This window comes from Nanorana parkeri, unplaced genomic scaffold (genome assembly GCF_000935625.1).
Source record: "Nanorana parkeri isolate BGI_ZX_2015 unplaced genomic scaffold, ASM93562v1 scaffold103, whole genome shotgun sequence".
NCBI lineage: Eukaryota > Metazoa > Chordata > Amphibia > Anura > Dicroglossidae > Nanorana > Nanorana parkeri.
In genome coordinates, this window is record NW_017306371.1 from 1,736,848 (window position 1) to 1,752,411 (window position 15,564).

A 15,564-nucleotide genomic window follows, 5' to 3' on the forward strand; every position below is an offset into this window, starting at 1 on the left:
TTTTAAAAATAAAAGGCTTTTTTTTTTTTTTTTTTTTAAGCAGTGGTATGGCTATACTGCTGCTTTTTAAAACGTCCCACTATTTTATTTTTTTTGGCTTGGTCCCAGGCCTTTCAATAAGGCATCACTGTAGTGGAGGACAGTCAGATTGTACAGCTCAGGGTGCTTTCACCTCCTGTAAGACTGTTGCACCTCTGCTATCATCTGCTCTATCATTGCCTATTGGTTTCTGGGATACTGGGAGACTATTTCCCCTGTAAACGCTTTCTAACCACATCTCAACCACACCATAAACACTATAGATGTGTTTAAGTCTTCAAATGACATGAATGGAGGCTAGTTGACACGCGGCACCAGCAGTCAAACACGATATGCAAGATCAATTTTGATACACTGCAACACAAAGGCTACTTGATTTTTCAATATGTACTACACAGTCCACTGTACATGAACACTTTAGTAAGGAACGTTGCTAAGCGATCGGGGAGCTTTAAAACCAGGGATCAGCCACCTGTTCTTGCCACCAGTGTGATAAAAGCCTATGAGTAGGAATCCTGGGGCAGCGGATCCTGAACAGAAAACAGCCCAGAGCCAACACTGCATTTAATAGACCACTAGCTTGTTTTTTTTTAATTTCTTTTCTATACTCAGCTCCATCTAGTGGTCAAAATGCAGTATTACATACAGTTAACCCAATAAAGAAAATATATCTAAAAAAGTTGATTATTGATGATTGATGAATGAACATTCAGGGTGAATGGCTGTGTGAATTGGTTATAAATAGACTCCAGAATGTTTACACATAATTTTTTTACTGCATGACTCACATTTACAAATCTGCACCATCTAAAACACCAAAAGGCATTTTCGCATGTAGTGTCTGTGAAAAAAATTAAATTAATAGTTGAGAGTCCAAGCTTAGTGTTTTATATGGAATACCCTAATGGTTTCCTTATTTTGACATTATTGAACCTAATCCAGGTCTCTAATAAAAAAAAACCTCTTGTTTAGTGTGAATACTTTCACAAGGCCATATAGTTCATTATTTTAATGATCGTTTGATGCATTTATTTCTGTGATAAAAGTCTGACCCTTAACTTTGTAACTAGTATTTATTACCTACTGTATTGCTTCTTTATGTTAGTACAGTCCCATAAACATCCATTATGGTCAGTGGAAAAAGTTCAAATCTTGTTAGTTACCATGTAATGTACATGGTAACTGAAGAAACAATGATATGTCATGTCCATGTAAATTTTCCAGAGGCAACTTTGGACAGACTCACAATAAATACAGTCAAAATAAATTATTCAGTGATCTAAGCTGGCCATACACCAGTATAATTTTATTGAACAATTTTTATTTATTTTTGGAACATTCATTTGTTTTTCTAATGATTAGTGGTATGTAATTTGTTTCATTTTCAATCGAAGTAATGAGGAGAAATAAAAGTGCAGGAAAAGGTCCCTCCTTTTCAAGTGAACAAACAAAATTTGAACCGTGAATGTGATTTTCATTTGAGAAACATCATACATATTGTAAGAACGCATGTGTTGGGCTTAAAAGAAACTTGTTTATTCCATTTAAGCAACAGGTCTGGATTACATTTTTAAGGGCTCTCAAACTAAATTGGTTGACTCAGTGATAGCGATATCGAATGCTCTGAGGAATGATTTCAAGGAAACGTTCAAACAAAATTCTAACAGCGTATGGCCAGCTTTAGCCCTACAGTATTATTCATAGGGGAAGTTCCATTGAAAGGAAAACAGTGGTGTCATGTGCTTTACTATTCCTACTTTCATAATCAGATGCAGATAAACCTGCAAGGTGAAAAATTGTTTTTATCTGTAATAAAAGTGCACAAAGAACATGAAACACAAATGTTTATTTTAGCAAAATAAAAATATATATATATACTGTATATATTATATATAAAAAGGGGGAAATTATTTAAAAAAATGTGGACACGACTATGTGCAGCAAAACTGCGGGTTGAAAGGTTACCAGGGTGTGATAAATGTTTTGTTTCAGAAAAAAATAAAGAGCAGGAGGGAAGATAGGTTAGGAAGTACTAAAAATCAACATTCAGCTCTGCCGCTTCTTTCTCTAGTTTCTCAAGCACAAAACTCACAGTGCAGTGTGCTCTAACCATTCAATGGGCTAAAAGGAACTAAATAATGGAAGCATTTTAAATCTGGAAGCATTAAAATCTCTTACAATAATACACCAGCTTCTTTCAGATGACAGTCAGGCATGATTGAAATAATTATAAGCATGTGCAAGGATACAGTATTGTAGTCTTCAGCTAAATGATTTTAGTTCAGTAGTCCTCTTTGAACACTACATTTCAAGGATTTGCCTTTTGGATCTTCTTTTCATACACAGTCCAGTAGAAAATATCCAGTGAGGAATACATCATAAAATATATTTACACACTATTCACAGGAGGTAGCGTTCATGTAATGTCCTCCTCTTCTGAGCAGTAATAGTTAAAAAAAAAATCCCCGGGGTGATCATTTTAACCATTTGGTCTTACAGAAAGAAAGTAAATGGATCTGGAAATTGGAGGCTATGAAACCACCAGGTCTTAAAGTGACATTAAACCCTCAGATTTTGTAACATAAAACAATAGTGTAATGTGTACCTTACTGTAATCCATGGTTGTTTTCCTTCTCTTTGCTGCTCTTCCTTTTAAATCTGCATCTGTTCTCATGCTGGGCAGAACTTCTGTTTTGCAGCAGACTGCCTTGTCTCAGGAATCGATACACGGTGTCTGTGTATAGGTTTGTATAGGTTTGTAACCTGAGCCAGCACTACAGGAAGAGGCCCTGAGCTGAAAAGGGAAGTTCTCCCCCAGCATGAGAACAGATACAGATTTAAAAGGAAGAGCAGCAAAGAGAAGGGAAACAACCATGGATTACAGTAAGGCACACATTACAGTATTGGTTTATGTTAAAAAATCTGAGGGTTTAATGTCACTTTAATGATGCCCTTATCTTCAGTTCCTTTTGGTAAATATTTTTCTTTCCATATAAAGAATCATATAAGGAGAGTATACTGTACATAAATGGCCACTACACATGCTTCTTTCTGACACAACTATGTTTAAGATGTAATAAGTTATTTTGTAGATGTGTATAGATTCTATGATGGGTCTCTGACAAACATCTCTGCAGTGTTTGGCTAGAGTGATTGTTGGCTTTACTTTGGGTCCCTCGCACTCTTTTCCTCTCTGCTGTATTTGGGTAGTGGGGATTGTGCAAGCATGAGCCTCCGTGGCTACAATGTGGGCGGAGTGTTTTTGTCCACCTATCTTCGGTGCCTGGTGGCTATTGCACATGCGCAAGGCCGGAGCTCCACACCTTGGCGATAACACGTTTCGGTGTCTTTGCCTGGCGTGGCTTTGTACAACGTGGGGAGAGTGGGGTAGATGGTGTTGTTGCCACGGCTCTCACACCTCGTACCGCATTTAAGGAGGATGCAACGGTGATGTGTTTAGGCTGCACCCCTGATGTAGCTGGCAGTGACCGGCGAAACCAGTCACATTTCTGACCATTCCCCTTTGCTATGGACCACTTGTTAAGGAATTCTCTGCTCTACAGCAATGTTTGAGTTTGGAGAACTCTTGATAACTACCGTATACCCGCTGCATACTTTGGGTGAGTACTATTTGATGTGATTAGACTGCACTGTTTGGATGGAGGGAGAGGGACATGGATTAATTCCTCTCAGAAACAATAAAAACAGTATTCTGTTTGTTGGATATTGTCTTTCACGACTGTGATAAAGACTGATCTAGCCTTGAGATATACACCTGAGACCTACTGTATGGGATGGACTCTAAATTTATAACTATCTCTGTACAAGTGTATTTTGGCAGGTGCAGTGGGATTTGACTGCCATCCTAGAACTACATTTACACTTGCACACAATTACCTTGACAGGACTGTTGGGACTCTTACTAATCTGAATTATTAAGGTTATGAACAATGTGAACCTCCAAATATTGTTATCTTGGACTCAAGTCATCACATAGGAATTTTAATTTACAGTGGAACACATTTATACATTGACGCTGATATGGTGCAACAATAACAACTTCAGCTGTTGGATTCCTCTATGGTATATTATATTGAAGATTTCAAGAAAAAGGGGTCTATTCACAAAGCTGCCGAAGGATCTAGACAAAGCTTCCGCTGATCCTTCGGCAAGCTCTGGCCCAGGACCCCTTCGGTTCAGTATTCCCTATAGCCTATACAGCTCCCGAAGTTGGCCGAGCGGCTCAGTCAAGCCGAAGGCATATGCCTCGGCTCGACTGAGCCGCGCTGAAAGCCAAAGCTGGCTGAATGGCCAGAGCCATCTCATGGCTGACTCCGGCCACTTGCAGAGAGATCAGCGTCCCTGGTTACCAGCTAACCAGGGACTCTGTCATTATACACTGAGAGCGGCCTCTCCGTGTTCTCAGTGTGTAATGACAGATGTAGTTTCTGGTTACCTGGTAACCAGGACGCTCTGGGAGTCTAATAGGCTCCCGGCCGCCCGGGAGAGAAACACTTTCTCACAGAAAGGTTCACTCTGCTCGATCGATTTTTTTTTTTTGACGGCAGCAGAACCGCCCGGCCAATAGAAAACATTTGGGCGGAGCTACCTGTCACTGCTAGCTCCACACAATCGTTTTCTACTTTTTTAACTATTTTTCTGTTCTGCTCAGTCCCTCTGGAGGTACTAAGCAGAACAGCCGAGCCGAATGCTGCTCGGCGGCATTGAGCTATTTACTCACTGCTGTTCGGCATCTATAAGAATAGACCGAAGAGCAGCGAGTAGCCTGCCGGAGGTTCAGCTTAGCCGATCCAGATGTTGGATCGGCTGAGTCGAACTCCTTCTGTTCGGCCGACCCAAAAGCCACCCGATGTACGGCTGATTTCAGCCGATATACGGCTGGAATCAGCCGTATCAGCCTGAAGTGAATAGCCAAACAGTGTTCGGCTCACTTTGCTTGGGGTCGGTGAGTCACTCGGCTGCTTACGGCAGCTTAGTGAATAGACCCCACAGTGTCCTAAATATGTGGTATATGGGGACTTTATTCAATTAATATGGTTTTTAATAATATGATGGTGCGTGCCATATTTGTTTTCTGTTTTGTAAAGAATTATATATTTTTTGTATAGAACATGTGTAGTAGCCATGCTTTATAAGATATCTATATAGAGATATTGTGTTTGTAGAGACCCATAGAAGGGGGCTGTTAGTGAGTTGAAGATTGTATATTTACACCTGGGACTCCAAATGGAAGGTAGTAGTACAGTTTAGGAAGTCAATATTCTCAGGTAGATTATTAATCAAATTACTATACCTTTTCAATTTTTTCATCCAACAGTCTGAAAAACTCTTGTTGACTTTCAGAAATGTGTATACTAAAAAGGAAACACAAAAGAGATCATAGGTAGATTTTCTTCTGTTTCTTATACAAAATAATAGCAAAGCAAGACCACATTTATCACATCAATGCAACCATCCCAATGCCATATTTGAATGGCAAAAAAATAGTACAGTACAGTAGTACCCTAGTAATCAATTTACATTGGTGTGCATTGTTCTAATTACTCTAGATTTTTAAAAGATTAAAATGACATCGGCTGCTGTGATTTACTTTGCAAACCATCATTACACTTTTTTCTTGAGCTGCACAGAACAGGGTCTCTGGTATAGACACTCCAGCCTTATTATTGCCCCCACTGTGCATCAATGAGTGCTGCCTGAGGCAGCCACTTCAACTGGTCTCATTGGCGGCAAAGCTCTGCATTTAAATATACTTCCTGCCCTAGGGTGCTACTCACTGTACTATATCTATGCAGGAGCAGCACCGTCACCCCAGGCGTCTCTTCTAAATTGGACTGCAAACACCTACCCCTCTTCTCATATTAACATAAGGCAGAGGTTTTCTGTGGTTCACAGGACGAACCGGGAAAGGTGATGACATTGTTTGAAATTTCAATACAGTGAATTGAAAGTTACAAGGAAACAAGATTTGTGGCAAAGATCAACAGTCATTTTTCTGTACTTGCCTGTGCTAGCCTGAAAATAGAAACCAAATGCAGCCACCACATCTAAGCACTTTTAAGCTTAAAAATTGTATATACGGTAAGTTTTTGTTCTTGAGTTTAGATATATAGTACATTAATCGTAAGTGCCTATTTCAGTACAGGTTTCCATTACAAAAAATGCCTGCATATACAAATTGGGAATACTATTAAATGAAAAATTTGTCAATTTGGAACATGGCTGGTGGCATCTGAAACCCCTTTAAAAATTAGATTATTGTCATTCTTGTGTTGTTATATATGCTGGAAAAGTATCAGCAAACAGATTGAGCTACTAAGATAGAGGCAATAAATGTCAAAGGGGAGTATAGGACATCTGTATAGCTCTTTGTTATATATTCTGTAACGATTTCTCATTATTCAAGAAAAAAAATAGTTACGTAACTATTTCTCATTATTCGAGAAAAGCAAAGTACAACATTATCGGCGAGATTCAGCACTGGTTTGACGCTTGTCATTGTGTGGTAAAAAAAAAAACCCACAGGGCTTTAAAAAGTGAGTATTTTAAAATACATGCATGGTTCTATGTTTACATTTAGATTAGAGATTAGAGTGGAGAGAGCTGGAGGTGAGATATTTAGTTGAGTTTGCACTGAAGATGTCCTTGAACTGCAAAAACTATGCTCATCATTGTTGCTGGGAGCAATAGAGAGTCTGGAGGCTAGATAGCGATGGGTGATCTACTGCAGATGTGTATCCTGCTGTATCTCGAGATGCAAGACATTGTGTGCAAATGCATTCAGGTGTGTTAACATGTGGTACAATAACACATCCTGTATGCGCTATGGGTACATTGCCGTTCATGTTTAATACACATACTCACAAAAAAAGAATGCACCTGACCTTCTTCATACTGCAATGCATGCATAAAAAATACATGCATTGCCTTGCAGTGCACTGGAGAAAAAGAAGCCAGGTAACTTTTTTGGTCCCTGAACGAGTGTTGAATGAAATGGCAAAATTAACACAATACAATACGATGTACCAACAAACACGTAAACAAGTATAAATTGGGCCCTAACAGCATGCCATGCACATCTGTGCAAGAGAACAAATACCCCAAAGACTGATGTGAGTGATTGCAAGCTTTATGGACACTGGGGTTGAGTTATTAGAGTAGAGCATGCCTACTTTGAAAAATTAATTTAACTTGGCTTAATAAATGATGTGAAAATTCACTTTGCAAACAATCCCCAATCATGAGCAAGACAAAAAAAAAACAAAAAAATGGATTTTTGCTGCACATGATTGGATGTTTGAAGGCATCACAGCTTCCTCTTAATCACCAAGGCAAGTGAAAATGCTATTCTAAAAAGTGAAAATTCACTTTGCTACGTGAACAGCACATACTCCTTTAGTAAGTCAACCCTACTGTGTTGATGGCTACGTTTTGATAAGTAAATGGTTAAAAATGATTTATTCATTAATCCTGAATTTTGCTGTATCTCTAGGGGGCATAAAGAAGAACTGAGAACCAAGAGCTAGGCAAGTACATTCACTGGGCCCTAACACGTGCAATATACGTGCTGGGCATTTTATTTCGAGGCTAAAAAAACAAGTAGAAACAAGTGGAAAAAAATATTTTGGTGTATACACCATTTCAGCATTCAAACTTTTAATTTAATAATGCAAGCAAAGAACACAAGCAGTTCAAATAAAGAGAAAACATCCAGGTTCTATAGTTTCCACTGCCTAATGAAGTCCTTTAGGATTACTGTAACACCCCAGGAAAATCTTTAATATAATTATTTTGTTGTCTACATTATCGCTTAGCTTCCATCTTGTTGGTGCTACTGTGGTGCTGTACCACAGAGAAAAGAAGTTATGTAAATGATCGTATTTTTTCATTATTATATGCCACTGTTTGGTGAATGATTATGGTGCCGCTGTACTGCTACATGTCAGAAATTAATTTATGCAACATCTGTATACCGTATTTTTCGCTCCATAAGACGCACTTTTTTCCCCCCAAAAGGAGGGGGAAAATGTACCTGCGTCTTATGGAGCGAATCCCGACGCCCGAGTTTCGGGCGCCGGGCGAGTAGTAGGAGCCACTGCTCGTTTAATACGAGTGATCTAATGAGATCACTCGTATTAAAGCCAAGCAGCAGCGGCGGCGATCACGTTCAGCAGTAGGAGCCACTGCTTGTTCAATACGAGTGATCTAATGAGATCACTCGTATTAAAACCGAGCAGCGGCGACGATCGAGATCACCATAGAGCAGACGAAGAACGGACTTTCTTCGTCTGCTCTGTGTGATCACTGAGACCGTGGCGCTGTAATCACAGCTCCACCTGTCTCAGCGGTCACTAACTGCAGCTTCTGTCACAGCTTCTGTCATAGAAGCTGTGACAGAAGCTACAGTCTGTCGAGTGCTCCATAAGGAGTGCCGGACCTCCCTGCGTCCTATGGTCCGGTGCGTCTTATGGACCGCAAAATACGGTATATATTTTTTCACAGTCAGCTTCACAGGTTATCCAAACTTTTTTTTTTCCATGTATATTCTTCAATATGAATGTATAACATACTTTCAAATACTTGGTTCGACTGCCATTCAGTTTCTTTGACAACTCCCAATAAACGTTTACCTCATTCCCCCTCTGGCTAATTCCCTAGTAATATTTATAAAAATGTATAATAAAATCACCAAATACTCACCTAAATCTGTGGTCACTTGATGAGCCAAGTCCCTAATCTTCTTTCTTCTGGACTGCAGAGCTGGAGGGTACTTCTTTCTGTCTGATCATGTAAACACTTCCAATTGGCTGTTTATCGGTAGGGACTCCAGCGGCAGCGTGAGGAGTTCACAAGTTGGGCAGCAAGTAGACCGACGGTTGGCTGAGGGCCTAAACTGCATTAAAAGGAGAACTATGAGGAGAGTGCTTTTCACTCACCTCATAGTTCTAGCCGACCTGTGACAATGAGACTGTCACAGGTCGGCTCAGTAGATCGGGAGGTGAGCGAACCCATACCGGTGCTAGCTCACCTCTCCAACCGTGACAGGGGAGGGGCTGGATTCCCCCCTCCCCGCTCCGATCCGCCAGCGCTGACTGGTGGAACGGACAGGGCGGGGGCGGGTACAGCTGGCTCTGCCTCTAGCTGCAGTCACGCAGCTGGGCGGATCCAGGCATAATTGTCGGGATCCGCTTCAGCTGCAGCGACTTAGTATACCGCGAGCAGCAGCTCGCGGTATACTGCGGCGTCTCAGTATACCGTGAGCTACAGCTTGCAGTATACTGAGCCTAGAGTAACGGGAGGACGCTAGTTTGTGTCCTCCCGTTACCCTAAGGAGAACTATGGGGAAAAGCCTTAACCCCATAGTTCTCCTTTAATAGATCACCAGATTTATTTAAAATTGCATTAACAGCACTGTCCTATCATATATGAATAAGATTTCATTAAAGCTGAGCTCTGGGATTAGCAAACATTGCCTAAATACAAGAGGCATGTGTACTCTTACTTAAATCTTGGTGTGTTTTGTGTATTTCGTCCAGATCTGTGCAGAAATCTAGTGTGAAATGTTGCCTCTTGTAATAAAGACCAGTCACTGCTGCTCTCTATCCTTATCTCCAGAGTAACTGGTCTTTTATCTGCCAATGTCTGTACTTTCCTGCAAGCAGCCTGTAGTGGGTGGGCATAATTGACCCTTCTCACAGCTCTGCACAGGCTATGTACAACACAGTGATGATGTCACCACTAATTTACAAGGCAATACCTTGGTTTGCAAATATATTTGGTGCACACCAAGTGGGTTTATATCCTTTATGGCTATTGAGAAATATATTTAAAGTAATGTTTTTATGCCTGGAGCTCAGCTTTAATGTCCAACTCCAGACTCCATGGACCACCTAGGAGGACCACCTGCCCACTCCTGCAGCCCCCTACCAGCAGCATGCAATGTTTTCCTTGCCTTTTTTTCTGATGTCTTCTGGCTTGTCTCCTATTCAGTCCTATCCAAATGGTACTCAGCCCTGGATAATGCAGAGAGGCGCATTGACTGATTACATCAGCACCGCACTGTACAGCAATATATCATTAGTGCAGGGCACCATGCTAAGGTGGTGGGGCCATGACACCCAGCACTCATAGTCTATCCTTAGTTTACTAGGTTAGGTGACAATGGGCATCAATCAACCATCTTTTTGATTGATTGACGCAGCTTTTGGAACAGAGTTTTCGCTCTGATTTCTAAGGTCACTAGAGTGCAGGTTCCCAGGAATCCCAGGTTTGCCCTTAACGACCAAGTATCTGGAATTTCAAAGCATCATACATTGATCTCCTTTATGATCTTAGCAGCCAAAGTCACGATTTCCAAAGCTTGGAAAACTCCTAAAGCCTCCATAACTTCAGCTAAGGCTAAATTGTCTTGGATCATGGCACATTAAAAATGATCTAGTATTCTTTTAGATACACAGGCACGTTTTGAACGGACCTGGAATCCCTGGATACAATACATTGACCAGGGGATGGTTTCATGGTTTGGGCCTCTGCCATCCTCCAAACCCTTCTTATACACACACACACACACACACACACACACACATTATATATATATATAGCAATATAAATGGGTAAGCCGTATTAGTCCAGTAGACAAGATGTCAAAAAAGACAAAAACGCAGTATTGCAGTGTGCAATGATACCTTTCTTATTGGACTAACAAAATATATAAAAGACAAGCTTTCGAGAGTGAACCTCTCTTCTTCAGGTCTCTTCTTCTCTTGCTTCTGACCTGAAGAAGAGACGTTCACTCTCGAAAGCTTGTCTTTTATATAGTTTGTTAGTCCAATAAGAAAGGTATCATTGCACACTGCAATACTGCGTTTTTGTCTTTTTTGACATCTAATATATACACACACACACACACACAAAACAAATTATATGTTAAAACAAGGATGCACAAATCCCAGGAGCTCTGTGTGCTCCTTACAAATGACAGCTGCCTCCTAACTTTTGAGTTTTTCTCTAGTTTAGTTTTGGAGCTGGAAAAGTATTTGAACTTGTACATGTACAACGTATGGTCCTTGGTATCTGAACATCCTTTGTGCCCATAAAAAGGGGGTTCATGGCTATGGTAGGTGAATGTTTCCAACACTATGCAAAAAGGGGTTCTAGGAGCAAATAACATTTTGCAGGTGCCATTTTAAAATCCCTGAGTAAAAAGATTAATGGACAAAATTATTGTCTATATTATTTATGTTTAACGGGGAGTAATTGACAGTAAAATAACACAATCAGCAGGATAAGAAATGCCAATTCATAAATCAGAACTTGACAATAAACTTACTTTATTCGATGCGGATACCCTGCTCCTTGCGCTTCATTATTGTTTTTAGGATGAATATTATGAGTGGCACTTTTCTCCTGGAAAGAAATGTAGAATGAATTCAAATATGATGTAGAAGTTTACCTATATCTATGTAAGGCTTATTAATTAAAGAGACCCTTTCAGTTGCTTAAAAAAAATCCAAATAAAAGGAGTATTGTATTCACCTCTTCCATGGCCAGTATCTCTTACCTTCACTTCTTTCCAGGGCCCCAGCCTTCATCAGATACTTCAGTATTTGACACTTTTGGGAGTGTTGGATGCTTGTGTTCTCCACTGCATGTTGTGGTTCCATCCTCCAACCCCTAAATCACTATAGGACACAGCAATGACGTAGGGATCAGAGTATGGAACCTAAAACCACAAAGTGCGGTGGAGGACATAGGAATCTGACACCCCAGAAGTGTCACATGCTAAAAAGAGTCGGATGCAGTTTCTCAGTTTTCCCAAAACAGAATACATATCACACAGCTTTGAAGCAGAGATCTGTAGCAGCTACAAATCTTTCTGCTTATTTTCCCTGGCAGTTTGTAGCTGGCCATAGATTTGCTGCTGTGGCTGACTACAATACTTTTCTAGGCAGCTACAAATCACTGGTTTCCCATGATCACGATCAGCTACATATGATAATATGGTATTATATCAAACGGGGGGAAAAGAAAACTCTGACTGTATAAATAGAACTGCATGTCTCAATATATGCAAATTATGGTTGTGATATATAACATTAATATATAGAAGAAATTTCCCCTTTGAAGGCACTAAAGACCGTGAGAAAATACTTAGTATCAACTTATTTTATTTCTATAAAACATCTACTTCAACAATAAATAGCACCATAAAAAAACAAATACATAAATATATCAACAGCACAAATAGAGCCTGTGGACCTATACTATGTATACACACAAATAGTTGGTATACACACTTGTATTTTTGTTATTCATGGCTCAGACCACTCTGCAGAGTTATAGATTAAAAGCTTGTAATTAAGTATCCAGCTGTATCCCAGAACACTTGAATTGTTTTCTGGATGTGTGTCCACATGTATCCACTTAATGTGTATTTTATGTTGTACTTCTTGTTATTTGTATATCCGATCACAGACACAGTATACTGCAAGAGTTCACAGCTTCAGCATGCATCAATGTTCGTTTTTAATACATGCATGCTATGCAGGAAAGAATTAAACTGAATACATTCCAAAACGCTGAGTGTATTGAGGCGCTGCCAGAGCAAACGCCTGTGCTACATTAGCGCTTCTGTTATATTGACAAGCAACGCATTGATCCGTGCATCCATAATCCCAGATGAAAATTTCAGCAATGTGCTAGTAGTGCCCAAAAATATAAACATGAGGTGCTGCAGTGAGTATTGGAAACTTCAATATTTCAACGTATATTATTTTTTACTGTTCGTGCACATGAAGTAATGATACAAGAAAGCACGCTTCACTGCAAATACAACCGCTGTCACTCAACACGCCAGGTGTTGCATTAGAGTTTCCAATTGAATCTTCCATGTATGGGGCATAAATAAGATGGATCTTACCCGTTGGTAATGCAGTTTGAGTTCTTCACCCCAAATTGCTTGCTCCTTTCTTTCTGTGCATGTGAAGTCTGTGTGATAACTTGAAAAGCTCTTTTATCATGCAGATCATAATCCGGCTGAGGTGCTCAAACAGGCTGGATGCCTTCAAAAAGGCAGCATGTTTCGCCCAAATAGAACTTCTTCACAGCATGTGTGGCGCCACTGTGCAGTCCTGGTGTAATGAAGATCTTGGTGCAGAAGAGGTGTTTACATAGCTAGGTGTTCATTTAGTTTTAAGAGAAGATTAATTTAAGGCTGGGTTTAGTGTTAAGCTGGGGGTTAACCTAATAAGGATGGTATTATTAGTGCAGGGAACTGGAAAAGGGGCATATTGAAGAACTGTCCAGGTGAACAATACATTAAGCATGAATAAATATAAAAAAATTATGCGCTATGGAAGCTGTCTCAAAGTGATAAATATAAGTATAAAAGATGAAAAGCTGCAGTGCTAATAATATAAATAGATTAGATCAAACAAATGCAATTATGATTATTGATTAGCGCAGTGCATTTGTTTGATCAAAACATTAAGCATGCTGTAGTAAAAATTAGTATGCATATACAACAAGCCATAAAAGAAGAAACGTTTACCAAAATAGTCGTGTGCTTCGCCTATTTGACCCTTTAAAAAGCCCCCTTAGAATTCCAGTTACACAGCTATATGCTCATGTTTAATTCACTACTTGTATATCCCAAATGACAACACAAAATCCCTACAGTGTATAAATATTGTGGTTCTAGTAAAAGCAATCAATTTTAATTGATTGTATTCTTGGATTCTCTGCATTTACACACCTGCTGACATGAATCTTATCGGTTTTGACCTTTGCAGTGTGATTTGTGGATTTTTATGCATACAATATGTAATAGTGACTTTGCTTTTACCCCTCTACGGAGTTGGAGCGAGTGGAATGTGAACGCAATCTATGCCACGTCTTGCAATTAGGCATGCGGCTCAGCAGGTAAAAGTCCTTCAGTTTTGTCTCTCGCCAAAGTTGTAGTAAAACATATCAGAGTTCTGGGCTTATGTCAGGGAATTGCCACCAGCAAATGATTCAGAATCCTGGAGAAGCTGGACTGAATTATGCATCAGTACAATAACCCTGACATTGAACATGGAATTCCCCCCGCAAAAGGGCAAAGATGCAGACAAGCCTCACCCAGAAATGGACAACCTAGCAACACCCATGTCGGAATGAGAGGATACTTTCAGTGAGTTCTAAGAAGAAGAATGACCAACAAAAACCTAAAAAACTAAATAGGTGTTTAGTTCTGGTGCCCTGCTATTGAGGGTGATAACTTAAGGATTTTAGGAAATTGTTGGCTTGCTTACCTTAGGGCAAATGGTACAGTAAGCGCAATTTGCCACTGACGAACAGAAATTGGGAAATTTATTTTATGAATGTAGAAAGGATTTGTAAGCAAATGTGTGATCAATATATCATTTGCTGCATTAAAAACCCCATAAGCTTTAAGAATGTTTTAATAAAAAGGATAAAAAGGGCTCCTGCCCACAACCTACTAGAAACTTTGTGAAAGATTACAAAATGTTGTTTTGTAGCCTAGGAAGCATTTAATTGATTAGAGGGAATTACAGATGGCCTTCCATGCAGTAATGTGAATAATGTCCAAAACCTTGGACTGAGCAGGGCTGGCAGCTTGGGCACATGTTGATGTTGCAATTCCTAAGACATCTGCAATCCATATGTTTCAGCTGCTGAGGAAGGGTGCTCACAGGTGTGATCTTTGTTCTTAGTCAACTTACCTTTTTACATGGCTATTTTGGCAAACATCATGCTACTAGGCAAGTATAATGGTCTAGGAAAACTTTTATAACAAATTAAAACCTACCAGGTTTTCTTGGTTCCTGGTTACTATTTTCTGTTCCTCTTCCTCCCCATTTTTCATGTATTTGACTTCTTCAACTGGTTTGAATCTGTATTCATCTGCAAGAAAATAATAATTATATTGAAATCCTATCCTCTGTGATTTTCTTTTCTGAACTGATCAGAATGAAGTGCATAGAGGAAGTGTATAGGGGAATTTTGGAATCCCTATCAGGTCACTTCTTACTTGGACAACCTGCACTCCGAGACCATCCCTCAACAACTAATTTCTAGTTAGCCTTATTGTAAACCAATGTGGACTGCTCTATAATAGTTTTTGATTTGACAAATATAAGATCTTTGAGATTGAAATGCAACTTGAGCTTTGGGTTTACAATAGCTGTCACCCTTTCAAGTACTAGAGAAGGGAAGGAAAAGAAAAAATATTTTATTTTATTGTTAGAAGTTGGATCTACAAGACAATAAGTGCAGGGAAATGCCCCATGTGGCAAAAAAAAAAACCTGACAGGGGTCTGAACCATTCTCTACTCTATCCAGAGTGAAGAAAAAATGTTTTGGGTTTAGATATACTAAAGGCATATGTTGATGGTACTAGGTCTGTGGCATATTTGTGAAGTGTACACAAGGAGTAGTATGTATTTAACCAGGTCATTTTAGACTGTGCTCAGCATTATGTGGCCATGTACACTTTTTACTAGT

The 15,564-nt window shown here is 39.6% G+C and overlaps 1 protein-coding gene across 2 annotated transcripts in view; it reads right to left on the reverse strand.

The window, feature by feature from the left end:
• Positions 1-2,077: 2,077 nt before the first annotated feature.
• The window catches only part of CUNH1orf21 (chromosome unknown C1orf21 homolog), a 73,644-nt gene continuing 60,157 nt past the window's right edge, over positions 2,078-15,564 (reverse strand). Inside the window, exons 3-7 of one of the 2 annotated variants that reach the window (XM_018552959.1) lie at positions 14,870-14,964; positions 11,390-11,466; positions 5,354-5,414; positions 3,554-3,560; positions 2,078-2,487 (exon numbers count right to left, since the gene is read on the reverse strand). In XM_018552959.1, the coding sequence (XP_018408461.1) occupies positions 2,456-2,487; positions 3,554-3,560; positions 5,354-5,414; positions 11,390-11,466; positions 14,870-14,964 (272 nt within the window). In that variant the 3' untranslated portion in view covers positions 2,078-2,455. Of the gene's footprint in view, positions 2,488-3,553; positions 3,561-4,310; positions 4,317-5,352; positions 5,415-11,389; positions 11,467-14,869; positions 14,965-15,564 lie in introns of both variants that reach the window. The other variant, XM_018552958.1, reaches the window with a different exon arrangement.